This window comes from Haliaeetus albicilla, chromosome 13 (genome assembly GCF_947461875.1).
Source record: "Haliaeetus albicilla chromosome 13, bHalAlb1.1, whole genome shotgun sequence".
In the NCBI taxonomy this organism is placed as follows: domain Eukaryota; kingdom Metazoa; phylum Chordata; class Aves; order Accipitriformes; family Accipitridae; genus Haliaeetus; species Haliaeetus albicilla.
This window is the reverse complement of record NC_091495.1, coordinates 23,480,106-23,507,015: the sequence shown is the minus strand read 5'-3', so window position 1 is coordinate 23,507,015 and position 26,910 is coordinate 23,480,106. Positions and strand designations below refer to the sequence as shown.

The 26,910-nt window shown below is 38.9% G+C and overlaps 1 protein-coding gene across 2 annotated transcripts in view; it reads left to right on the top strand.

The window, feature by feature from the left end:
• The window catches only part of TTC27 (tetratricopeptide repeat domain 27), a 142,282-nt gene extending 132,976 nt beyond the window's left edge, over positions 1-9,306 (top strand). For both annotated transcript variants that reach the window (XM_069800479.1, XM_069800480.1), the window contains 4 exons: positions 1,325-1,522; positions 4,955-5,066; positions 5,649-5,749; positions 9,062-9,306. In XM_069800479.1, the coding sequence (XP_069656580.1) occupies positions 1,325-1,522; positions 4,955-5,066; positions 5,649-5,749; positions 9,062-9,184 (534 nt within the window). In that variant the 3' untranslated portion in view covers positions 9,185-9,306. The remainder of the gene's footprint in view (positions 1-1,324; positions 1,523-4,954; positions 5,067-5,648; positions 5,750-9,061) is intronic.
• The last annotated feature ends 17,604 nt before the right edge of the window (positions 9,307-26,910 follow it).

Here is a 26,910-nt window from a genome sequence, read left to right as displayed (position 1 = left end):
ATGACTTATCACAAATACTAAACTGCATATGTTTTTATTGTAAGTGTAATATATTTTGATACTGTCATAATTTTTGCATTACTTTCTGCCAGTTAGCTACATCTTGGTTTGCGAGGATGCACCCCTGTCCTATTTTTACTAGAGTAGTGGTATATTTATGTGGTTTGGGGCTATTCACAGATCATCTTTGAAAATGGTTTTATTACTTTCTTGATATTAATATTGCTATTAATGTGATTTCATTGTAAGTATTAATATCACATGGACAAAAATGTTGACGAATTAAAGTTGCCAAATGATAGCCTCACAAGTTAGGAAGTACTAGCATGAAGGTGTTTGTATACCCTTTACTGGCTTATCTTGAATTGGAAGCCTTATGAGACTTCCATTTTGTTTTTATCATTATTTCTTCCCCAGTCTCTGTGTCTCATGCACTACACAGAACAGGTAGTTCTCATTTAATAAGCCACAGTTTTTCTGGGTTTTATTTTCTTCTAATTCACCATATGATCCAATGTCTTAATTTATATTTACTGTTTCTCAATTTTTTGAGAAGGAACTGAGGCACAGCAAAACTGTTTTATAATTTTCAGTGTCCAGTTTTGGACAAGAAGACTCATGTTTTTTTCAGGGACAGTTGGTATTGTGTAGTATTTCATACATGCAAAGCCCAGCTCCCATTGCGTTCACCAGCAGCTGCACATGCTCAGCATTTCTGCAGGTCAGATCACACATTCTCAAGCCAATGACTCAGAAAGTACAGCCATTAAATGAGTACTTGTAAAAAGTTTGATTGAACTGACTTGACTAGTAATTCACCAGAAGTGCATTAAACACAGAGTTTCTCAAGGTGGTATTCAGTTGCCTTCCAGTTTCTGTCTCATCCACTATACATCTTTCAGTTTCTGCAGGTAGTTAAATAGAGGTCCTGTAAACAACAGTGTCTTCCGTTACCTGAATTAATGTGGTTCAGCCTGTTTACTGATCTTCTTATAACTGTATTATAAGGTGAAAATATCTTTAGGATACTGCCACAATTTCCTATACAATTCTTTTTCACACTAGCCTGTCCCAGTAACCCAAATTTCTGTCTTAGCTCTTTGGCCTCTTTATCTTGACCAACCATAGAATCTTATAGATGAGGTTTAAATTTGTTGAATTACTCCCCTAATAATGTATTTCTTACTAAATTCTGTACTTGTCATGTGGTACTATATTTGTATTTTACTGAATCATTAATAGAGACTATATATTACAGATACCGTTTTATATACTGATGTTGATTTGAGTTGAAATAAAAACTCCTTCCTGCTGCTTTTTTAAGGTGCTGGCTATTCTGGTCAGAGCCGTAGTGGATGGTATGGCAGATCGCACTGGAGAGGTAGCAAGTGGATTGAAGGGGAAATTGCAAGAGCTCTTCGGCAGAGTAACTTCACGAGTGACAAATGATGGGGAGATCTGGAGACTTTATGCCCAACTTTATGGAAATGGACAGAATGATAGTGGTGAAGATATTGAAAAGGTAAATGTGTTGTGAGGTATACGTTTTTATGGATACACACTTCTGGTACAAACCTTGTGTTCTCTAACAAACTGTAGTGCTATAGTAAGACATGTTCTTGTTCCGGCCGTGTTTTGCTTTAGTGTTACTATAAGCTTATTTTCTGCTTTTCATGTTCCTACAGCACACACTTTTATTATTGAATAGGAGCAAGATGTTTTACATCAGGTTTTGCAGATTTTTAAAAAATCTCTCTTTTATCAGTATTTTATTTTAAAACATCCTATCATAGCATGTGTGCATTGTCTTGGATTTGTATTCTGAAACTTTTCTTGGCAGCAATCTAATGTCTATAATCTAATGGTGGTGGTGGTGTTTCTTTTTTTAAATTGGAGTCTTTGATTCTGAAGACAAGATATTGCTGCTTCTGGAAAAAAGTGGATCTTAATGGCATGATCCAGTAGCATCATATGTATAGCCATCTATATTCTTTGCAATCACTAAGGCAAAATGCATTTAAGATAGTCTGTACCACAGTTAGAGTTCCCAGAGAAAAAGTGCTTTGTCCTCCCTTAGCTTAAAATCGAATTAAATAATGCTATTTAATTCTTAATCTGTTGAACCACTGGTTTCTCTTTACCTGTCTCTGGTTTTGCTATGTTAACTTCCATCTCTTGCTCCTATCACTTCCCAGCTAATTGAGTTGATTGCATTTCCAAAATAACCACTCTGCGCTGCTAGAAGTGTTCTTTGTTGTATGCTAGAGTGTGCTTTTCATTGGTATTAAATTTCAAAAATACAAATAGCCTTGCACACTCCAAAAATACTTATGGGTTATCAGATCTTCAGTGACGCTGAAAATACACATTCAGTATGTTTCCTAATGGGGGAATGCCTTTGGCCTGGGCAAAAATGTCAGTCTGGAGGATTGCTCGTCACTTGATGTTAAGCGTATTAAGCAGATGGTTGGGCCTACAAATTGTATGCCTGTGGGGTTAAACTTATTATTATTTAGGCCTCGCTCACTGTCTTCCTCTTTATGCTCTGCTCTGTGAAATGCCTTGTTTAGTCATTGCCCGTGTGCATTTTACCTCCAATTCCTCCCTTTTTTCCTTCCCTATTTTTCTTTACAGCTGAACAATAAAAGGGATTTGGCCTATTTAGAATTCAGGAATACAGACACTGCAATATCCTGTAATATATCCTTAAATTCTTACTCAGACATGCAAAGTAGCAGAGGCCCTGTCTATACTATAAATGTAATCATTTCAGAATCTGGTTACATCACAGTATATTTCACTAACCCAGTTGAAAACATGGTTTCAATTTGTAGAGTAGACAGGACTTTAACTGTGTTTCCTAATCAGACTGGTTATGGAACGTGCTTACGGTCTAGCTTGCCCTGCAAAATGGAATGATGTTTATAAATATTTCAGGTATGCTTACGTGTGTATCCAAGTATCCTGGTATGACAGTACCATAGATATAGATCACAAAAGAGCAAAACTGCCTACAGCCACAGCTTATATTAATTTACAGTGTAAAAATTAATTTTTAATACATTAGATAATAACTGGTAGCTTTTCTGATACCATATTATAAAGTAAAAATGTTAAAAATAGTATTTATTGGCTTCACAGCCACAAGCACCATCATGTGTCAGTCAGATATTAAGTGAATATATCTGTAGAAAAATTCCAGATGTATTGTTGCAGTTTTCCACCCATATTTATTATGCAAAAGGTCAATGAATTCTGAAAGGGCATTATTGACTGTATGTGGCATCACAGGACAAAGAGATGGGAACAGATCTATCATAATGTCATGTACCTCCTTAGAAATATAGGGTTTGGCCTTTATTCCATATTTTAGTGCAGATTTAATTATATTTAACCAATTTTGTTCCTCACATTCCATTTGAAAGAACAACCTTGTATGTCTGGTTGTTGTAAAGGGTGGGTGGGTTGTTGGGTTTTTTTTACCTTTCTGCTGTGCTGCTGTATTTAATGCCATGAATCCCTAGAGTCTACAGTTACAATTCACATCAGTGCTTTGTAAATTGAATCAGACAGGATTTACAAGTTAGGAGTGTAAAACTATTGAAGTGTTGGGTTTGTGGTTTTTTTTCTTTAGCTTAGCATATATTTACTTTTACACTTTTATGTATCCGACCTGCCACCTCATTCAGTACTTCATTCTTTCCTATGCTGAATGCAGTCCAGTCCACCCCTTTCCCACCAAGGAATCTTTCCAACCTTCAGGTTTCCTGCTGATCCATACCCAGGCTATGAAACCCTTCTGTTCCTTGAACTTTCCCCGGCTCGTAACTGTTTCCTTCCAGGATAAATCCAGGTTCCAGAAGAACAAACAAACAGCCTACAAGACTTTGAATTCTTTCCCCTCCCTGACATCTGTCAGCAAAACCCCCCTAAATTGCTGCTCTGACTCAGACACGTGCAGACTGAAATCAGATTGCTGTAAAAACTGTTGTTCCTTCTCTTGGAAGTTCTTGCCTCTGCTGGCCAGAACCGCTACCCATTATAACCTAGGCTATTATGAAAAAAATTAATTTGCTCTGGTTTGACTTAATGTACATTTACTGCAGCATGAACAGTTCAATCATTAGTGCCATAGTGATTGGAACTCTGGTGAGAGAGAGAAGGTAGAAGCTTCTGGGGTCATGACCCTCAAATTTAATCTTTGGTCAGCAATCCAAAGTCTCTATTGTACTCATGTACGCATACTGCACTGAAAGTTGTTATTCCTTTATGTGATATTTAAACTCTTTAAAAAGATTTGTCATTGAAACAAGCAATATAACTTCTGGCATGTCTTTGTTTTGTATTTCTGATGCTGTAGAAAGAAAACAAAACTCAAAAGCAAAAATTAATTTCTTCTGCTTAAATTTTTCATGGTTTTTTTTTCCTTAATGGGACCCTCCTTCCATATTATTTACATTTATTTTTCCTGTTCTCACTGAGAACCAGAGCAGTATGGCAGCTAATAGCTGCGTCTGTAAAATACATTATTCGCCAAGAATACGTATACAGAAAGAAAGCTTTGATGTATTCAGTTATAATTTTTTTAGGTACAAAATGCTGTTTAAAGTGTGAGTACAAGTATTTTTCCATTTTTCATGTGCATTTAATTATGATGACTTGGCAAACATGGGTCACATCCATCAGTCTAGACAGATTTTTAAAAGATAAAAATTAGACACATGTTACTTTATATGCCTCTCATACTTGAGATGCGATATGGGTGAAGAACATCTGTGTTACAGCTGGTGCTTACTGTTGCAGAGGACACTACTCCAACTCACAGGAAATCAAGCATAGTAAAGATACATTCATTTTCTGGATTGAGTACTAGTTTTGTAGATACTTAAAACTAAATTAGTCTCCCAGTTTGTTTTCTCAAATACTGATCTTTTTGGTCTTTTCCTCCTTGCAGTCACTGCAGTGTCTCACTAAGGCACATAAATGTGAAATTCAATCAAGTGATTGGGAGAAAGATGTTTCTTCTTTTAAAGAAGTGGTGAAAGGAGCTATAGAGATTGCACATGGTACGTTCTACCTGAAAAGAACTTTTATTATTCATGAAGAATATAGCAAATATTTATTAAGCTTAGTAACAAAATAATACTATACTTTACCCATTATATTTATTCCTACTACTGGGAGTCCTCTAACAGAGAGCACGATCCTGATAGTGCTTACAAAAATATACTTGGAATGAGGCAGAAATGGTGTTGCGTGAGTCATATGACTGGTAAAAAAGGAATCAATTAATTTCATGGTCTAGCAATTTCATAATGCAAGTGAAAATGTTCATCTCAGTCCTCAAATCACCACCTAAGTTTGATTGACTGTGCCAGTCAGGAGATGGACAAAACTTAGACTCAGTAAGACTATTGGCTGTGCTGTTATGCTTATATTTAAGAAGGATACATATACCTGTTGGGTTTATAGTTATCTTCTCAAAATAACTTGGCATTCTTTTTCTTTGTGTTTCTTTTGGGGGATATTGCATTAAAAAATGTTTATGGAAGGTATCAAGATTTTTAATTAAATGTTGTTGTTTAAAGATTATTGCTATAGAGGTAATGCCTTTTTTGTTTTGTGGTCCTTCTGTGTTTGGATTCTAGTGGCTATAAAATGCAGTAAGAACAAATCTAATCATCAGGAAGCTTTGCAGATGCTTTCTTCAGCTCGGCTCAACTTACGTGGCTTGTCATCCAAAGCAAAGGTAGGAATGTTTGAAAGCTAGGAACCCTTGTTCTGTTGCCAGAAACCATTTCTCTGTTTTGGGTCAATTACAGACAAATAATACCTGCTTGTCCCAGTGCATCATCAGATGGATATTCACCACTATGCTATTAAGGATTGCAGTTTTAAGTAGACTTTTATTTCCCTTCTTCCTGCCAGGCTTTGACTGAAATAAACCTACTAGTCTAAGAGATAGCATTGACATTTTATGAGTACGTTAGAATTTTACTTAAAATGTTGGGCAAACATTTGAATGTTTGGAAGAAATCAGTCATTTCAAAGACCTGTTCCTTATGTGAGTAGTCATGGGGGAAGCATGGCAGTCTCAGAAAGAATGGATGTAAACCTGCAGAAAGGACCAAAATGTGTCAGGACTACTTTGCATCACTTGAAGTGTTTTAAAAACAGTTATTTATTAAAAGAGAGAACTAATTTTTAATAAGGTTTTCAGGGATACCCTACCAATTCAGATACTAATTCTTTGGAAAATGTCATCATGTTTGAATCATATGTTTTGTTTTTGGAGTCGTGCCTCCATTGCCAGGCACCCAAAGAGCCATGTCTGTTTCTGCACCATTATTATCCTAATTTTACCCTTCATTTTACAACGTGAGACACAACCATTGTTTAACTGTGGACTGATCTGGAACACATTTTCATTCAAAATACACTTAATGTCTTAAAGAAGTATTCTTCCTGGCTGTGTGTGGGGTTTAGTAAATGTGAAGTACAGAGCATAAGTTTTATAATGTGTGCTTGTGTTACAAAGTGTTGATCCATCATCAGTGTGCTAAACTTGGCTCACTCTCTTTTTAAGTCCTATAATTTTAAGGATAAAAGCCTAGGAAAGTTGTATAAGCAGACACAAGCTGGCTCCATAACTGTGCTTTTAGATACTGGCATACATAATTCTTTGGAATGTGGTGAAAAAAGCCGCAACATATATGTTTTGTTGCGATTCACAAAATGGTTTAGAAAAAAAAGTGTGTAGACTGAGCATGACTATAGAGAAAGCAAGACTACTTGACATAAATTACATAAATACAAGTACAGGTGGTTTATATTATGCAAGATCATGCAGTATCTGAAAGTTTAAGAATAGGTGAGTCTGGTAAATTGTATTCTTAATTCCTGAAGGCACTAATTAAATGAACATCTATATTATTGGCAGGTAATAGTGCCTCTAAATTTTATGGCACTTCTGAGAAAACTGACATGCTAGAGATAAAGCTGTTGGTGTGACCTCACTGTTTTTGCATACTTTCCAAAATGCCATCTTATTTTTAATTTGAAGTCATATTGAATTTCCAAAGTGTGTTGTGGTTTAAAAACTCAGTCATCTTCTGTAAGATCCTATGCACAAACAGTTTAGCACAGTTTATGCCTGTCCAAGCTTGACTGCAGCATCCCCTTTTGCTGCCTTGTGAGTCAATATTGGGGGGGGAGGGGGAGGTTGTCATCTTCTTTTTAACAGAGAAAAGGACTTTAAAAAATGGGCTAAGAGCAGACTCAGTAGTTAAGATTTCAGAAGGAATAAAGGAAAAGTGAAAGTAACTTTTAAAGGATAAAAGTCCAAAATTTTGTAGTCAGGACATGCAATTGCAACAAAACAGTAGTTTTTGTATAGGTGAAACAATGTCACTTCTCAGACTTCCTGCCTTTCCTGGGATCTCTATCTCTGACATTCCAGCTCCTGTGTTGTGCCAGCCTCATGATGCACCCACAGTCTGCTGAAGGCTGCAACTCGAAAATGTGTTGTTAATGGGCTCCTTTCTGTACACAGCCTTCTGGGCAGTCGCGTGCTCTGGTAAATAGCATGGTGGGCTCTCTTCTGCTCCTTGCCCCATGGATCATTTGGATCTGACAGGTGGGATCTCCGAAAAGGAGAAAGGTCATGGAGCTGTATCGTAAATGCATGAAATGTGGGTACTGTTGTGTGGAAACATGGGGCACAAAGCCCAAAGAATGATGGTGTGTGAAATTTCCCCAGGCTCCATCTACTTGAATAGATCTCTTTAACTGTGTGTGGGGAAAAAAAAACAAAAGCAAAAACTAATTGTATCATCCTGATTTATTTAACTGTCTTAGAAAGAACCAAACTTTTTTGTCACATTACCAGTGTGAGGTTTTGGGGCTGAAAGTCAGAAAAGTTTCTGTACTTGTCGCAGGAACTTGTTCCTATTTTTGTGTAACATGTTCCTTTGTTCAGTGACAACACTGTTCTGAGGCACATTGAAGACCTTGGTTCAGGCTTTTTATGTACATTTTTGTTTATATATGTATCTGTATTGTCCCATTATGTTTTGATGATATAATGATGTACAGATGTACTCCAGAGCAACTTTTGTTTTCTGGGTTTGTTTTTGTCTCTAAATGTAGGCTTTTCGTTTGTGTCAAATGAAGTGTGAATTACTCTCCCTATACATAATGAAGGGGGAACATATGTTTGGGGTCCTTCACCACCATATTTCTGTGGAGTGGTACCTCACACAGCCTCCATATTACTTGAGTCAAATGACAGGTCCTGGCATTACAATAGCAACGTGATCTGGTGCAGCATGCACAAAGCTCCAGTCAGAGCTTGCGTATCTCAAGGCTTTCGACAAGTCATTTAGCATTCCTCTCCCATGGTTTCCCTGTAAATATGTGAAGATTATGACTGGTCATGAGTTAGCTGCTTTGTGTTTCTGTTAATGTCTCAAGGTCTTTGAGAACAAACTATTTTTATTACTCTGTAGTGTTTTGTTTTCTCTTGTATAACTTAATTACACACAGATGAATATCTGCACCCATGCGTGTCTTGACATCAAGTGTTAAAACATGTTTATTTGAGGTTTTGGAGAAAATGATGCAACAGAATATGACACTGGGGAAAATGGCCATTAAAATTCACAACTACTAATTTATCAGCAGGTGGGTTTGTAAACTGCAGTGACAGTTATGTGAGATGGTCTTTTAATTTGGGTTTCATGGTAAAGTCCTTTACTTTCAAGGGGATCAGGAGTCAGAGTAGGCAGCCAGGTCAGAGCAGAAACCCAGCTTCCACAGGAGGATTCAGCCCCTTGGCAAAATATCAGGTGTGTGACACAGACCTCAGATCTATATATGTGTGTGTGTGTATATATATGCATCTTCTGTTTATTAGCCACAAAATGGCCTTTTTAAAGAGAGAGATACCAAAAATACAAAAGGCAGGGTGGTGGTGATGAGCATTCTGTATTCCGTCTCTAGGCTGAAGCAGAGAAACTATATATATATATTTTAAAATAATGTATTTCTTTTTGTTGTGCAGCAGCTTTTTGTAGATGTAACAAGTAATGAGATTCACAGTGAGATAGCTGATGAGGTGACAACTATGGACAACATGATTGCTGAACTTCAGGAACTGAGCAACCAGCTGAGAGACCAGTGCTGACATATGGAGCAGATTTCATGACAGGAAGACAATAATGACATGTTTCTTTTGTCAGAGCTTTTGCTGATGAAATGGTAACAATTCTAATGCAACAACACTTTCAATAAACACTTTTCTGTACAGTGCTGTTCTTGTGGTCAGCCTTCTTCAGAGTTCAGGCTGCTTTTTAAGATTCTTATCTGCTCTCCCTGTCTCACAAAAGTTCCATGTTTTGGTTCCTCAGGCCCAGATTTTCTGGAAATTCCCTGTGGAATTTCGCCTTGTTGCATCGCCTTGTATTTATAAGGCGATTATTGAGGATTAGTTCTGCCTGACTGCATCACACCCAGGTGCCAGGCCTCTGTGGGACAGCCCACCGATGTTGAGGGGCAGGAGAGGCACCAGGGCAGGAGGAGATGGACAAGCACGCAGCAGAGGCAGGAGCTGGGCCCAGCCTCTCGCCCTCACCAGTGAGGCACACAGCCAATCAGAGGGTGCATGTGTCTGCCACTGGCCAATCAGAGGAGCTCTGAGGCTGGCCTATCAGTGGTGGGAAGCTTAGGTGAGGGCAGGCTGTCATGGCAGGGAGAGCCATGGGCACGGGATGGGCTGCAGGCAGGGCTAGGGCCTGAGGTGGCTCACTCGGTCATCAGGCACTTTCTGATTTTAATTTGGTGTCAGTTGCTTACAGGGGAGTAGGAGTGGGGTCCTGAGTGTAAGAATTTAGTCTTTTTTGTTATTCTTGTAATACCATCAAAGTAGCAGGATGTTTGCTGCATTAGGATTTACAAACAGTTATTACTTCAAGCATTATTATATTCAAAAATACATAACTTGTGTCGCATGGGCGATAGACTAGCACTTCATTTGGGCCTTTTACAGGCATGGAGATTTCCCCCCACTAAGGCAGCAATAAAACTGCGATCTAATCTAAAATACTTTCGTCTGACTAGACCTGAATAACTTATTTTCATCTAGACCATTTTGAATTGTTTCATTTTTAAGCATCTTTGCTACAGCTCTTCTTAAAATGGGATTTTTTCAGGGTTTTCCAGAAACCTAGGCAAAATAGTTTCCTCACTCATCATGATTTTGGCTTTCTTCTGTATGGAGTGGTGCAATCTCCAAAAATGTGGTTATCTATATTCTGTGTATGCGCTGTCTGTGGTATCGTCATTAAAATTATACCATTACTAAATGGCAAGAATACTTTCCCTGAAGAGAAAGTTAGAAGGTAAAAGGAAACCGAACAATTAATTGGATTTGAAGCAGCAGTAAAAGCATGTTACTTCAGTGTGTGAAGGGGGAAACCATCTTGACGCCTTTGTATCCTTGTAAAGCTTCGTATCCTTGTAAAGCTTCTTAGAATGGAGAATAAATTATTTGCTGGCAGTATTTTAACATGAGGCTCCCACAAAAATTATCTTAGCAACAGGTTTACCTGCTGGTGAAGGAGAGCTAACTCCAAAACACTTCTTCATTGAAATGGCCCAGAAAGTGAAGAGGCATTAAAGTTTGTGCAGAGTGAATTTGCTGGAGATACTCCCATTTTGCTCATATGTGTGGTGAGGGGCCCACCTGACTGAAAAAAACAGGCTGTGAGTTTTGTGACAGACTCCCACCACTACTGTCTTTTTATAATTATATTTTGATAGGATTTACTTTATTCACAAAGGAAAAGAAAAAAAATCTCTGAAACTATTATTTTGTTCCAGCACTACATTTTATTAGGAAGAAAGTGTTTAGGTGTGGAATTGTTCGGTGGCAGAAAAACCATTTTTCCTGTGATCTTATGGCACATTTTAAACCAGAATTATATCCCACTATCAACTTGAAAGCATGAGACTTGAGTTCAGTTGTCTTGATTTAAAAGAAAATAATTTCCATTGAGTCTACCTGAGACACTTCTATATTTGAAGGTTGGAGGTGCAGAACATGAAGCCGCATTAATTTTTGTGTAATGGCTTCTGCCTAGCATTTAATAATAATAGATGGGAAGTTAATATTTCATATAGAATATTAAAGAGGTCTGTGAGAAGGCCTTTATTTCCCTTCCATTTTGTTTTTTTTTTTCTTTTGAAAATTATTTTTCTTTGGTGGTCAAATGAAAAAGTCATTCTGCTTTTCCAATGTCTCTCCACTCCAGTATTTCACATGTTTTCTCAGCACAGATTTTTTTCCTCACTTGGGCCTCTCTCTCTTAGATGTGTGGAAGGAATATAAACAACTTTGTCTTTCACCTAATATAGGGAAGGCCTACTAGCCACAGACAGTGCGTTCCTTAAGAGTGGGATGACTAGTGTTATGACAGCACAACAATTTTCCTGTCATAATAATAGTAATAGTAATAGAGCGGACATATCTGCAGAGACTTAAAAGTACACAATTTAAATATGTACAAACAATATACATGGTGTGGAAGATGGAGAGGCAGGAGCTGGCTCACCGTTCAGGAGACACTGGCTTTTCAGAACAGATAACGATCCCAGAAGATCTCAGCCACTTCGTCCATGAGACTGAACGCCTGATGTAAATCTCTTACCAGGTATGTTCTTGCTACCTCTTTCTTTGTATTAGTGGCATTTTCATCTTCCTCAGATACAAGGTGAGCCTATACTGCTTCTTTGGAGTTTATCACAGGGGCCTTTTAAAACTTTACAGACACAAAAGCCACCTCAGTTTTGTATGGTACTCATTTTCTGTACTCATGCCAGCAGCATTTGGTTCAGAATAGCTCTAGGAGACCATTGTCATGAAGACAGTGTTAATATAAAAGCTCTGGCTGTCAGAAAAACTTGCTAGTATGGAAAGAGGAAGGAACATTTCCTAAACAGACTGCAGACCTTCCAGCTCTCCATCTTATGGGGACCATCTGTCATCTAACATGGGAATGTTTTTCACTCAGACCACTCTCATGACAGCTGCAAAATCCTCAAGGGTTTAGCAAAACTGGACAGTCCTTTCCTGAGGTAGTTGTCACACCTACAGATATCTCTATAACATCTATGTTATTTTCAAGTGCTCTATATACAGCTATATGATAACAATTACTTAGTGTAGCATGGACTCAATTAAGCAATATTTCACAGGAATGGCTTACAGTTCACAGTGGAACTTCAGGTACTTCCGATCTTTTTTTCTTTTTTACTTTAGAAATATTGGGGATTACCCATTTTGTCATCTATCTGCCATTAGAGCTAATTTGGTGTGAAATAGAAGCAAAATGGATGAGTCTAAGAGTTTTTCAACTTCTACCTACCCACACAGGGAAAGCAACAGTCTCGGGGTTTTGAAGATGAATATAAAGCCAGTAAAGCTTGAAGGAAATATGATGTATGAAAAAGAATTTATTTCCATGGCTTAAGAGGGGTTGTTTATAAGCCTTTGACCTAATAGGGTTCAACATATGATGTATTTTCAGCCACTGGTGGTTAGAACCCAGGGAAGATATTCTGATTCACCCAGAGGGCTGTGTCTACACAGAGGAAGCATATACAGCTGGGTGTGGTGCTAAAAGGTTTTCTTGGGTTGGGACATTACTCATGAGCAGAAGTCAATGTTCTCAGGTCTAGTGAGGCTGCACTGACTCAGGCAGGTCATCCCGAATAAATGCCAGTAAATGTTGTGTTCCACATCACATTGTCCTCGATGTTCCTTCCAGCACACTGACTGGTACATTCAGAAAGGCAAGCAGCTCTCATCCCATCCTGCATGCAGAGCTCTGTACCAGAAGTGCCTTGGAAAGAAAGCAAGCTTGGAATAATTTTTCAGATCTAAAAATGGTGTATGGCTTGTAAATGTATCCTCTGTATTTGAATATAAGTTTAGCTTTCGGATATGTACATACATTGGTTAAAACTACACTTCTAATTATTTTCAGAATAAATAAAGCAGAGAAAAAAAAAACAGGTAGTAAGTTTATCCTGCTTTGGAGCAGTACTACCTAACAAGGTATAGTCACTCTGAAATTATTTTGACTTAGCTCTTCTGTTCAGTATTTCTGTCTCAATATCAGTGGCTGTATGAATGACAGTACAGATGGACATAATGTATTTCAGGGGATAAAAGGAAGCTAAAAAAAACTCATGCTATTTCCAGAGTAATACAAATTAAAATAATATACAAGTATTTAACTTTTCTTCATCTGAATTCATGCAGAGCTCTATACCAGAAGTGCGTACGAAATAGGGAAAAGGTAACAGCTGATAGTGTACAACTTGCATTCTCTGAACTTAAAAATAAACTGGAATTTGATAGGAAAATCTTATTCTAAAGAGGAAAAAATTGCCATCAACTGTATGGAGTTGTTTTCAGTGTGATTACTCAAACTACACGCTTTGTGTTTCAAAAATTATTTCAAGAAATTAATCTGATTATTTTTGTTTATATTGTGTGTGTGTATGTAAGCACATATGTATACATATATGTATACATGTATAAACATGCACATATATATAATCGTGCGTGTGTCATAGGAAGAGTTGTTTATTCTGAAGGTGTACCTTCCTGTAAATGTACTTCTTACATCTCGTGAAAGCAGTACGCATTACAGAGACTGGAACATATGTCAGCCTCCTATCTGTGAATTTGTAGCATGCTTACCACAAATCTTAAGTGCTGACTACAGGATTGATAGTCTTCCTTTTCAAAAATGACTAGTTATTTTCAGGATACTGTTGAAGAAACCTTTAAAGGCACCTGAATTTAGAAGTGAACATGCTAAGCACTCTCAGAAAACCAAACAGAGCCTTTCCATCTCTCCTACATTACTCATTCAAAGTCCCTATTTTCCAAGTCCTACTCAGATTTGACAAAGTTGGGCCTAAATATCAGCCTGAAAATTTGTTATTAACAGGCAATAACTAGAGACTTTGTGAATGTTCACTGTAATTCAGGCGGAAAAAGGTTTGCTTTCATAATTAAATACCTTTAAACGCTGTCTGCCTTAACGTTGAACTTCCTGCTGTCTTTGTTTCAACTCTGTTTTCTAGAGAGCTTTTTATTGCTGGTCTACCTGTTAGGTTTAAAATATGTAAACAGATATGTTTTAACATATGTTGGTTTCATTTTTTTATTCACATAAGAGATTTCCATTGATGTCTGCCATTACAAAACTGTGGTTTCATCCATTTATGAAGCATTTTAAATGCAAATAGTAATAGGATTGACTTTGTATTAGGGCTGAAGAATGAACAGAGTGGAATTTTAGAAATTATTTTATCACAAAATTTTGATGGTTACCTTGAATTAAGACAGACATGGATAGCGCTGACTTTAAGAAGTGCTTTAATTAGCATTTCTGAAGATGTTTTATGTATACAAGTGCATATAAAAGATATGCCTGTCCCCTGTTGAGAACTGCCAAACCAGTAACACTTCTTTTTTTTTTTTTTTTTTTTCTTTTAGCTGAAGAGTCATAAGCAAATCAGGCCAGATGTAGGAAGGTCCATCCTGTACATTTTACATAATAAGTTTCAGAAATAAAACTGGCAATTGAGGTGAATTTCACAGTGTGAATGGCAATAAAATATTTACTGTTATGCAAAAGTCATTGCAATACTGCGATACAGATAGTTTTTGTACCGTTCAGAAGTACTTATAAATAGATAGGTTTCAGTCGACAAGTAGCTTATTCAGGCATGTGCTCAAATATAGTAGCTGCATTCATTAGACAAACATTTCTACTAATCCCTCAGCTACGCTAATAAAAGAGTAATCCTTTATAGGTTGAATGTAGTAGCAGAGGGTTCTTTTTTTAACTATTAACATCCTTCAAAGACCAAGGTCTAATCATTATTAGTGACTGTTTGGTTTTCAGAAATGAGTTGAAAATTGATAACCCTTGGCAGCATGTTAAGTTAGAATTCCTTACTGAAAATGAAAACCCCCTACTCTTAGGAGCAGCTTATAATATATACTGTATCCTAAGTAGATTTCTTTCTGTTCTTTAAGCAAACAAAAACCCCAAAGAACAGCTGTCTTGTTGGGCTTTTTGTTTGTTTTACTATTTTTATAGTATTTGCCCTTTCACTTGCTTCTTTCACACTTTTGATTTCATTATTAAGGCAAGAAAAGTAAGTTTGTGGATTCAGGCTGGCTTCACTGAGCAAGGCAAGGATGCCAGGTAGGGACAAGACAAGTAAGAAAGTCACTGCTCTTCTGTACTGGGGTAGATAAAAGACCTATTACAAATTTAATCCACTAATAGTTGATCTAAGCCTAAATTGGTCTGTGCAAGAACAGGGTGGTTTGGGATCAAAAATCTGTGTTAATTAACTCTGCTTTCTGTATAGAACTGTTTTCCAAGTTAACCTAAGTATGCAAGTCCATTTTTCTGTTTCCAGTTTATTCTGACCTGAATGTTTTCTCAGAACACACCAAGAACCTTTTAATCACCAGTGATGTCACATATCCCTTCTTCTCAAATTTTTTTTTCCTGTTTATTTTAAACCTCAGTGACCTGTGAGTCAACTTCAACAGTTCTTGGCCAAAAATCAGTGTAATGAACCAGGGAAAGAAATACCAGCCAAGAGCCATGCAATGGAAAACTAGGATTAACAGCATGAAAATCTTCAAAACTGCAAGTTTTGAAGTTAGCCTATTAATGACATCACTGCTGAAGTGAAGCAGCTAAATTTTGCAAGTCACATTTAGAAGTTAACACTTAAAATTCAGCTCTTTTCCACTGTCATCTCTAAATGACCATCATATTCTTTCCGTGTTAAATGCCATCATTCCATCCACCTCCAGGCCTCTTGTCCTGCTTAATTTTCAGTTTCTGCTTGCTGGAATGGTGCTCCCACAATTGTGGAAATGACCTTTGTGTTTCTCTCTCCAGCTTGTCTGGCACAGAGTTGGCTTGCCCATCTTTATGTGATCTCTCAGCTCTGTGCCACGTCTGTGACCTTTGGTCCCTGGAAAAGCACCCCTGATTTTTATAGTTCTTTGTGTGCTTCTGCCCCATGGCAATTTCATTTTGTCCCTTTCCAGTAGTAGGGCCCCTTCCTCCCCTCCTTGTAATTTCTCTTCCCCACTTCTTTAAAGTTTCTCTATTATTTCTTGTTAGGAAAGATGCTAGGAAGGACCTTAAGGTTGCAATTAGTGTAGAGGGTAGCTAGCAGCAGCATGAAAATGTAATTTGTAGTGAGATGAGAGTTACTTGAAGGAGTGGAAAAAGGGCGGTTTTCCCTCTGCCTTGGCTGAGCCCCTTGGGGGTGAGACAGAGGGCAAGTACCTTTACGTTTAAGGGGGGTAAAGAGCAGGATAAAGGATAAAGGCTTATGGTAGCCTTTGCCAGAAAACTGAGACTCTGGCGGGAGAACAGCAGCCCACAGATGGTGATGATGGTCCCTGTGGAACTGCTGAAACAAAGAAAAAAACGATTAGCGCTATTCATCAGGCAGGAAGGCACAAGTCTTTCTTTCCTTGAGAGAGGATTGAGCAGTAAATAACCAGACCAAACTACTACATTGCCAGAGAGAGACAGCAGACCAACCAGAAGTAACACATGCAGCTGAAAAGCAAAGGTAAGTCACAGATTGGCAATAGCCCAAAAGTAAAAGAACCAAACTTTAGGCACAAATGCCAGTGTACTGTAGGGCTTTTAACAGCCCATATGGTCTGAGGGATTGTGTCTGTTTGGGAACGCTCCAGCCATACCTACAGTTTTTTGATTTGTTTGATTCGTAACAGTCCATCTTGCATGGCTCAGGTTTTGCTATTGTCAACGCTATCACCTCCTATTTTTAGAGGCTTGTAACTTGACTGTAAATTCTGTGCAGTCCTAAAACCAGACGTAGTGAACACAGCCTTGACCAGTCTGCATTTTCTGTTTGCAACTGAAAAACAGGCAAGTAGTTCCTAAGCTTGGCAAGCTACTGGAACCAGATAATTTTTGTAATCTGTAACTGCAAAACTACTGTCATGCTAAGCAGAGGGAGTTTTGTAGCTGAAGTATGTCTTGCATTTAATCGGTACTCCACAAGGGCTTTTACTGCTCTAGTAATCTCTAAGAAAGCTGATGGGAGAGCAAAGCAAGTTCAGAAGAAAGCTGATAGGAGAGCAAAGCAAGTTCAGAAGAATTGATGTAGAATAATTTACGCAGTTTCAAATAGAACTTCAGATTGATTCCTGTGTAAATTAATGGGGGGAGGAAAAAAAGGAAATGGCCTATGGAAACAATTTAAGAAGTGAGGTCCATAAAATTAAATGAAACAGTGATAGTACTGAGAATGTGCAGTGTTGTGACACCATTCAGAGATGGCACAGGCAGCGAGATACTCGCTTCTGTCTGCACATGTTGTTTTACTGCAGAAACAATTGTCAAATATGATTCAGATTCTGAGATGTTCCTAATCAGAACTGTAGCAAACTTTTGGCAAACTATTAATCAAGAGGATTGACACTGAGGTCAGTAGGATTTTTCCAAGTTTCCTGAACATCTTGGAGAAAGATTCAATCTCCTGAGGTTAAGCCTTTGCTTATCCTGTTCCCTTAGCATCCTGTGTCTATTATACTCTTATGAGTGCCTCACTGTCTTAGATAATACCAAGAGTTTTGTGCTTTGATTGGGAGACACCAACTACCTAACTTACCACAGATGTTGCAGATCACTCTTATGAATATGTGGGCAAGAACACGCAAATACACACACACACTTCTCTTGGTTGTACAGCCCTCTCTGTACCTCAGGGCAAAGGAAAGCAATCTGGGATGTTCTGCTGCACAAGGTGACATGTCTGGGACTCTGTTTCTCAGTGTTTTATCCATCCTGCTTGTGAATGCTCCCACCCGTTACTGCAGTGTTTGAGCGCCTGCTGCATAACATCACTGACTGAATCAAGTCTCTTGCAGATATCATGGGATCTTTGGATTTCTGCTCTTTCAAGCATTCAGCTTGAGGCAAAATTTCAAGAGTTTCTGGTTAAGGTTTTATTATTTCCATGAGGTTTAACTGAGTGAAAGTCATGTCAGTTTTCTGAATGTCACTCATACCATGATGCGGTGGGTGGGTGGGTTGATTGGTTGGTTGGTTTTTAAGAGGAAAGGTTTGCAATTTTTTTTCTAAAAGCAGTCTAACCCTATGTTGTTTTGCTGGCAATGCCTTCAGCTGAGTGGTCAGTTTGATGCTGCATGTGGAGGCTTGGGAAGCTGGGCCAAGAAACCTTGGAATGAGATGACAAATAAGATTCTTAAAACCATAAACATATATATATATATATATATATATATATATATATATATATATATATAATTCCTTTGTGTGTTTAGGTTTTTCCGGACATTTCCTCATACATTCATACTAGAAATTATTTTGCACATTACAAATGTTTTTTTCATATGGGTCTGTTTCCTTGTGAAAGTATTGGAAAGGCAGTGAAGGTAGCTTGCTGTGACAACAGTGAACGCAACTAGGACATGTTGTCACACACTGCCTGCATGTGTTTTGGATCACTGCAGATATGTCCACCTTCCAAGACATAAATCCAAAGGAAAACCTGATATCCTCCCTGATGCTGCTTCTTGCTGTAAGGACGTTTCTAAAACAAGGTTCTGCATCAGTGAAAACAAATGGGTTTTGTATTATAGGATGGCAAGGTAATATCTATCCAGAAAAGCAATTGTATTTGAGTTGTTTTAAGCATTCATGCTTTGATTTATTGTCACTGAAACTTAATCTAGGGGTTTTTTCCCTTTGGACTTTCTCTGCAAGAGTTCTAGTGAAAATACTGCATCAGCACTTCAGGAATGGAGCAGCAGTGTTATTCTGATCTGTCAAATCCAGAGGCCATGAACTTCCCCTGAGAAAGTCAGTGAAATAGCCTTTCTACTCACTTCAGGACTGGTAGTGTAAAGAATACTTCCTAAACTGGGGCCCCTACAGTAGCCCTCACAACTTGTTCTGCATGCAAGCCTGACTTGTTTGCATATTCTTGTTGAATGCAGTGGAGGAAAGTTACTCGTGTTTGTGCAGATTTATCAGGGTGGATCCCAGCATAGTAGTAAGAGCAGCATCCCTGAAAAAGCAGTGACTTTTCAAACTTACCTGAGCCTAATCAGACCTTAAATGTGCCTTTCTGCAAGATTAAATGTGTTTAGCCTTTGTGAATATTTCAAAACTTAGTTGGAAAAATAATTGAAAATAAAAAGTAGAGATTTAAGAGGAAAATATCTGAAATAATATTATATTTAATATTAATATATTATTATATTATATTAAACATATAAATATCCTCACAGCAGTCATTAATCTATTTGGCAGAAATTTAAAAATAGCTTTGTCTTTAATGATTGGCAAAATTGCAAAATTGTGATGTGTGAGTGCATGTATGTGTGCGTTTTTGTGCCTTTTAAAGGCGAATGATACTAATACGTCTTTATAATTTACTGTCCTGTTTGTACTTGATACATCAGTGATCTCAGCACTACTCTGGAAATGGTGTTTAACTGTGGCAGAACGAGGGCATGGCTATAAAATTGTTTTGTAAATCTCTCTCCTAAATATTGACTGTATTTCAACCATGGGATAGGAGGATTTACAAAATAGTGTTTGGAAGATCTCAGAGCTCAGCTCTGTGCCAGGGCTTGGAAAGAATGATGTAGCAATGCTTTGACTAGGAGTCCCAGTTAAGAGATTTTAATTACTCTTCTGATTTTTCCTCTTTTAAAAACAAAATCTAGGTAAGAATATGCACGCACTCTTCTTGTCCCTATTTGGTTTTGTTGCCCCTAAAACAAAGTAGCAGCAAAACCTCCATGTGCTATTGTCAGTCATGCAAGGAACAAGATGACCATTCTACCAGGCATCAGTCTTTTCCTTTGCTTTCCAGCACCTGATGCTTGGCCTGAGAATGGCATCAAGCTGTGTGTGTTGTTGACAGCAGAGGACATGCACAAGCATTCTTGCTCTCATTTGCTCCTTTCTTACTTGTGGATTTTGCCACCAAATTCTCCTTTCTAAGACCCCATAAGAGACAGATGATGACCTCCCAGGTTCCTATTGATCTTTCCTTCTCCTCCCTGGACTCAAAGAGGGGCCTTTTAGGAGGAAGTAACAACTTTATCTGCAATTATACCAAGGGGATTTTTGACACCCTGCTCCCTCCAGAGCCATGAGGAGGCCCTCTGAGTAGTGTAAGTTCTGCAGCCACTAGTTCTGTTGCCTCTTCCTTGCCTTAAGTCACCATCTCACACATTAACCTTCCCTCTTGCAACTCATTTACAGCTGCCTTGTCTTCAGGATGCTCTTTGAGAGGCTCTGTATCTCCCCAGGACTCTCCTTTCTTCTGCAGTACTGCTCTTCTGGAGTCAGGCTCTCTCCAGCTCCCACTGCTCCAGCATGGTCCCTTAAGAGTAACCCACAGGGTTCACAGGCAGGGTTTGGAGAGAAAGACCTTGGTGGACTTGGCTACCAAGGGAAATGGGAGCACAGAGACTTCTGATCCTTCCTCTTGGCTTCTCTCAAATGAAAGGGAGATTGGAATTGGTTCTTCTCCTTACAGTGTTAAGTGAGGTGTCCCTGTGCCTCAAGAAAGGGATGCTCAAGTAATGTGAGGAAAAAAAAGGCAAAAATTTTCTTATTCACTCATAAAATCTTAGAAATGGAAAAATACAGCCACTGTTTAGTTATTGAGGTTCAGGCAGCAAGCTGAGATCTCAGTCCTGTTGCAAGGACTGTGATTTACAGTAACATCTGGTAGGATGTCAGCCTGCTCCATGCTGACATGGTAGAGCTCATGTCCATACAGCTCAACGCTTTTCTCTCCCAAACAACACTGGACCCGTTGACTGCCTATTGGGAACAGTCCCTGGCCCATCCTCACGTCCAAACTTGAACTGTGCCCATATAATGCTTGGAAGAGAGTTAGCTGGCCTAAGCCAAAACCATGCCAGAGGCCATGCTACCAATTCAGCAAGATGGGTGACTGTGGTGGGCCTGTCCTCAGACACTATTAGTTTGACCAGTCTAGACATAGCTGAAAAATACAGTTCCTCCTCCAGGAAAACCACAGCCCAAGAATTGGCAAATAAGCAGAGGAATAAGAACATCAGTTTTTAGCACATTCATTTTATGTACAAGTTACTGTGATTTTCTGTGAACAGGTAGAGGAGATGTGAGGTAAGGCCTTGTAAAAGGCAAAGGGCTTTGCAGATGACCTTAGAGCCATTGGTTTTGGATATAGTTACATGTATCGAAGATGTCCCAGAGGTGACCTTGGGGAGCTGACAAAGAGGAGCTTGTTGCCTTGGTAGAACAAATAAGCCATAGATGGAAGAAGTAGTAGATAACAGCAGTCTTGACAAGAAAACATAAAAGAGGAGAAGTCTGAATTAAGCCAGTCTTGAAGGTCCCTAGTCTCTAAATGACTGATAAGGGAGAATAATTAAACAGGAAAGTGTAAAGAGATGGGAACCGTAAAATAATCAAACTCACTAGTGAGCAGCAACCACTAAAATTAATGACTTTCTTCTGCCCCAGAACAGGGTTTTTAATCTTCTGCTTTCACATAGTCAGCTCCTATCTCCACCTTAATGTTATTTTTATATATTACACTTTCCTGTGAATATAGCAGATGGTGAATATAGCAGATGTAACTTCTATATGAAGTCAAAGAAGCCTCTCACAGCTGTGCAGAACAAATACTAATGCCCAGAATATCTTTAGAGAAATATAACCATAAAAGGGATTAATTTGTAGGAAGAAATAGATATCTGAAATTCATGCATGCCTGCAGTCCCCCATGTGCTATATTCCAGCTACAGATGACAGCACCGGTGGGGCAGCCAGGCCATAGCAGTCTTTTTTGCAGAGAACCTGTAAATTCAACAGCAGCTGGACCCATCCTACGGCTGAATGGCAAGGGAAGGTGTAGCTGTTGTTTTCTGTAACCCTGTTTTATGGATCCCTGATCATGGAGTGGGACCTTGTTGTGCTAGGCATGCTGCCACCATTTCAGTCAGTCTGTCCACATCCCTACACAGAAGGGAAGAGATCTGCAATATTTTACCCTCCAGAATCTTTCCCTGGCTTCCCCTTGCCATCGGCCTAAGTACTGACTGAGCTATATGAAAGGTGTTGGGAAATAAATCCCAGCCCCTACTCTCAGCTGCATCTAGCAGGGCACTTTCAACACCATTTGGAAGATTTCATTTTAACTGACCTTCAGGCATGACTTATTTTTTGTGCTCTGGGTATTTTTAAGATGAGCCCAAAGGCAATCCTAAATATCTCACTGGTGAGAGTGGAGGAGGACACATGCTGTTGCTGTTTCCAATAGCTCTGAAGGGTCTGGAAAGTCCCTGTGTGGAGTTTTCAGCTTCAAAGAGAATGTTCTAAATGGAGAAAGCCTGAGCCCGTAAGTAATCTTTGTTGCGAAAAGACTAAGAGTGCAGGAAAGAGATTCGTTTGTGGCATGGAGAACCTCTCCTGTCCAATGTTGCACAGCTGATTGCACAACAGTGAGAACTGCCGAACTTCAGTGCACACACACTTGCAGGGCTACAAGGATTTTGCTTGTGTTGTTTGCAACCACACATTGGGGTAAACAGCTGTATGGGGAGATAGAAAATAGTTGGCTTTCCCACTTTAAGTATAGTGGTACTTGCAGCTAAACGGGAGTGGAAACAAAAACTGTAGCCTGGGGATGCTACAGCAGGTTCTTGGTTAGACCAGTGTCCCTGCATCTCAGCTGAGAAGTGGCAGCTGCAGGCTGGATGTGTGACTGGGCAGCTGCTTCCCTGCCCTGACAGTGTGTGCCACAGGTCATCTGTCCTTGATCTCTGTTTGGCTGGAACAGGGAGGCTGGGGAAGTTGCTCTTCACCTCTTCCCAGATGGTATCTGGTGTTTCTGTGTGGCTGGCTATCCATGCCACATATCAAAAGGACACACAGGCTCACAATTGCTGGATGTCTTCCGACAGCCTGCTCCCAGTGGGATTATGCTTGGAGCAATTGCATAAGAGAGGGCTACAAGACTGAATAGTTTGGACAGTATCCAAGTCTGACTAGTCTCAAACTAGTAAGGAAAATGAATATACTCCACAAGGCACCTTCTTGGCTTGTTTCTTCCTGGGGAGCAAGGAAAAGAACTGAATTAGGGTTTTTGTGCTGCAGGGACAGGGTATTTAAATGATGTTTCTCCTCTCGGTAGGTTTGCAGAGGGTTAAGCTTCCTTGGAGAAAAAGCAGCAGAAGAATAAAGGAAGACTTTGGCTGCTGGGTAAAGAGACAACTGGTAGTGGCTACAGCCTAATTACTGTGCCTGCATATCTAATTAACTTTTCCCCCCTTTTTTTTTCCTGAAATGTTTTTGGAGTAATCACTGCTATTACTTGTAAACAATCATTTTATAAGGTGTGAAATTCCTATACTGCTGTGTTTATCATGATTCATAACCTTATGCCCCAGGGGAAGGGTGTAGTCAGCTTGGCATAAACAGTGCTGTGCCAGATGCAGGGTGGTTCATATTCAGAAATGTTATTTACAGAAATACAAAGGGGGGGGGGGGCGGCGCAGGAATCAGAGGATCAAAGTCCCAGATAGCCTGGAATGTGTAGGATCAGATATCTGCACTGGAGCACTTACCCCCCTAATTTGTGTTTCCCAGGATGCCTGACTCTTACAGATCATTTCTCTTCTCAATGAACATACGCCTACATATAGCTATTTCCATTCCGGTAATAGCCCTTGTTTATGTCACTAACAGACCTCATCACATATGACTGTGTTATTTTTACATAATGACTAAATCAGTGCAGGACTATGGAATATGCAGCATACAAATTTTGAAATGAGCTTAAATGTATGCATCGACATGGTTTAAAAAACAGTGGAGGGACTTAGAGTAATGATGCTTAGGTGCCACAGAGTTTAGCTGGTGAGGGTTCTGGTGTTAATTAGCCATTTAGAATCATAGAATCACAGAATCATTTAGGTTGGAAAAGACCCTTAAGATCATCGAGTCCAACTGTTAACCTAACACTACCAAGTCCACCACTAAACCGTGTCCCTAAGCACCATGCCCTTTAAATACCTCCAGGGATGGTGACTCAACCACTGAGTTACAGACAAAGATTGATTAGAGAATGTATCAGTGAAATTCACCAAAGATACTAAAATAAGAAAAGAAAGAATGTAAAATAATTACAAAATGGCTTGATGAATGATCTGTAAACACTGAATAGAGGTATGTATACATCACCTAAGAATCAGTAATTGTCTGGGATTCAAGAGACCCAGGTTAAAATCCCCTATCTATACTTCTCCATTAAATGCAAAATTGCATTTAATTGGAGTGATAACAGTCAGCTCTGGCGGGACATGGAAACTTGCTTCCTGGGCAGAGCATTATGTAAGGCAGAGAATAGTTATGGCATGCCAAGCTAGAAAAAATGAGCATGTATTTCTTTCTGTAGAGGATGTTCATTGTCTTCCGAACATCAGTGTTTCTCCCAGGTCATCTGATGCTTGGTTACCTCCTGCATTCTGTTGTTGCTCCAGTCACACAAAACCTGAGTGAAGAGAACTGAAAAACAGATACAAAGAAGTTGTGGCAAGACATATAAAGCAGGTCCCATGGTAGGGGAATAAGCTGGAAATGGTTCCAATGTCACAGAAAGTGAAGGAAGGAGGTAGCAAACTGAATCAACTTTTAAGGTGCAAAGAGAAAGATTATGGGGACTTTACTTAAGAAAAGGATGGGGAAAAAAAGGAGGATTTAAAACAGCAAAAAGCAGTTGATTTAAGTGGGGCTTAAAAGGGGTAAAGAAAATATTATTCTACAGAAGTTTTGATCTGGCTACAGCTGAGAAGTGTTTTCCTGTCATCCTACTAACTGAAAACAATACAGACAAGGGACTAAACTAAAGAACTTGTTTTGATCCATATATGCATGACTGCAGCCCTTTACAAACTATACTTTCTTTGCAAAGACAGGTTGAAAAAGTAAGAAAGGAGTAAGTGCAATCATGAGAGCTGTGAGAGAATGAATAAATCCTTCAAGCAATTGCTCTCCAGAGCAGTGGATGGAATCTCTGTCCGTACCAATGTGCAAATTTCATGTATGGGACTGTGGCCACCTTCACCCTCCCTGTTTTCTGAGGCTTTTGAGCCAGAGCCCAGTGAGGCTTATGGTTGTTGTCCACTTGGTTTGAGGTGAACTTGGGTGGTTGGGTTTTTTTTTTTAAAGTCTGTAGCCTGCTTCCTGAAGCAGACCTGAAGTATGTAAACCAGTATAAATCCACACTAACAGACCACCAGGGAAGAAAGCTGCTGGGCCTTACATTTTCAGCCTGATGATACTGGGGAACCCAAAAGATTAAATTCTTTGACCCTGGCCAAAGTCTCCAGGTTGTTTTTGTGAATGCTGGTGCAATCACAATAGCAAAAGATTTCCAGGGTGTTGAGGGGTTTTTGTGTGTGTATGTGTGAAATCCAGAATTTGATGGGCAGATGATTACAGTTTTATAACTTGCTTTAGTGTTTGAAGAATGCCCACTGTCAAGAATTGTGACTAAATTTCCTTCTTCTCTAAACAGAGAACTCCAAGAAGCAAAAAAGCATACACACAACCCATGATTAAAAATAAAATTACTAAAGATTTTGTATGCCTCATTTCTGAGTTGACCAGCTATGAGACATCAAAATAGATTGGGTTCTTTTAGCTGTATTTTCAAAATTTGCTCTCTGATAATAAATCTTGTTTCAGATGTTTTGGCATGCAAAACCACTGCTGAAAATTTAGGACATAATATACTGCTGAAAAGAAAATTCTGAATAGCTTGACTTTTGGCCCTTTTTTTAAATCTCCATGCTCTGCTAAAGATTTACTTGTTAAAAATCAGGCATCACTTGTTAGCAAAGTAGGCAAGTAGTTTAAATTGTTCATTCTTTGTTGTTCTCAGTAGACTTATGTCATGGTTTGGTTGTGCAAACATTCGCTCAACTTTCATGTTGTGTGCTTCATGGGTCGCTATTTTATTTGTCTTCCTATTTACAGATGTGAGACTGTGTTTTTTGGTGAGTTAGGTACACAATTTATAGTTTAATAAGGAGAAGCACTTAGTGAAAAAGGAAAAAAAAATCTGGACATCCACATGCCTACAGAACAGTGCTTTTCTTCAAAAATCCTGGAATAGCAATTTTGTTAAACAAGTAATTTTGTGGCAGCAGAACTAATGAAACCTGGTTTCCTATGGTTTTTTGTCTCATGGGTGATTGACTTTCACTATCTAAGAGGATGTGAGCCCCAGGCAAAGCTTTTCCCATCATCAGCGTGTTTATATAAGGGCTTTCTCCCATGAGGCTTCTCTCATATCTTGAACTCACAACTGCAAGTTTTCTCAGAGCCAGGACTCTGATAGCATCTCTACCCATCTGTCTATTTTCAGGAAAAAAAAGAAAGAGGAATTCAGCTATCATCTTTCACAATTCTACCAGTGTTAGAAGCTGATTGGAGATATCATTAAGAAACTGTTGGAATGAATACACAGGTGAACACAAAATGAATGATCACACAGGCTCCAATTTTGTAGAAAATTCTACTGAAAATAACTTGGGCATTTCAGAATGCAGTACTGCACTGAATATCAGAGATATTTTGTGTGCTTGAAAACCCTGGTTCAAACTTTTTCCCATAAGAGAATGCAGATTTGGTCGTTTATTTCCTGATTTTCAGTGTTCTGTGCACAACAGCAGATGTGTAATATGTTTCCAAAATGGTGCTTTTGTCCTTTTCTTTTGGTGAGCCC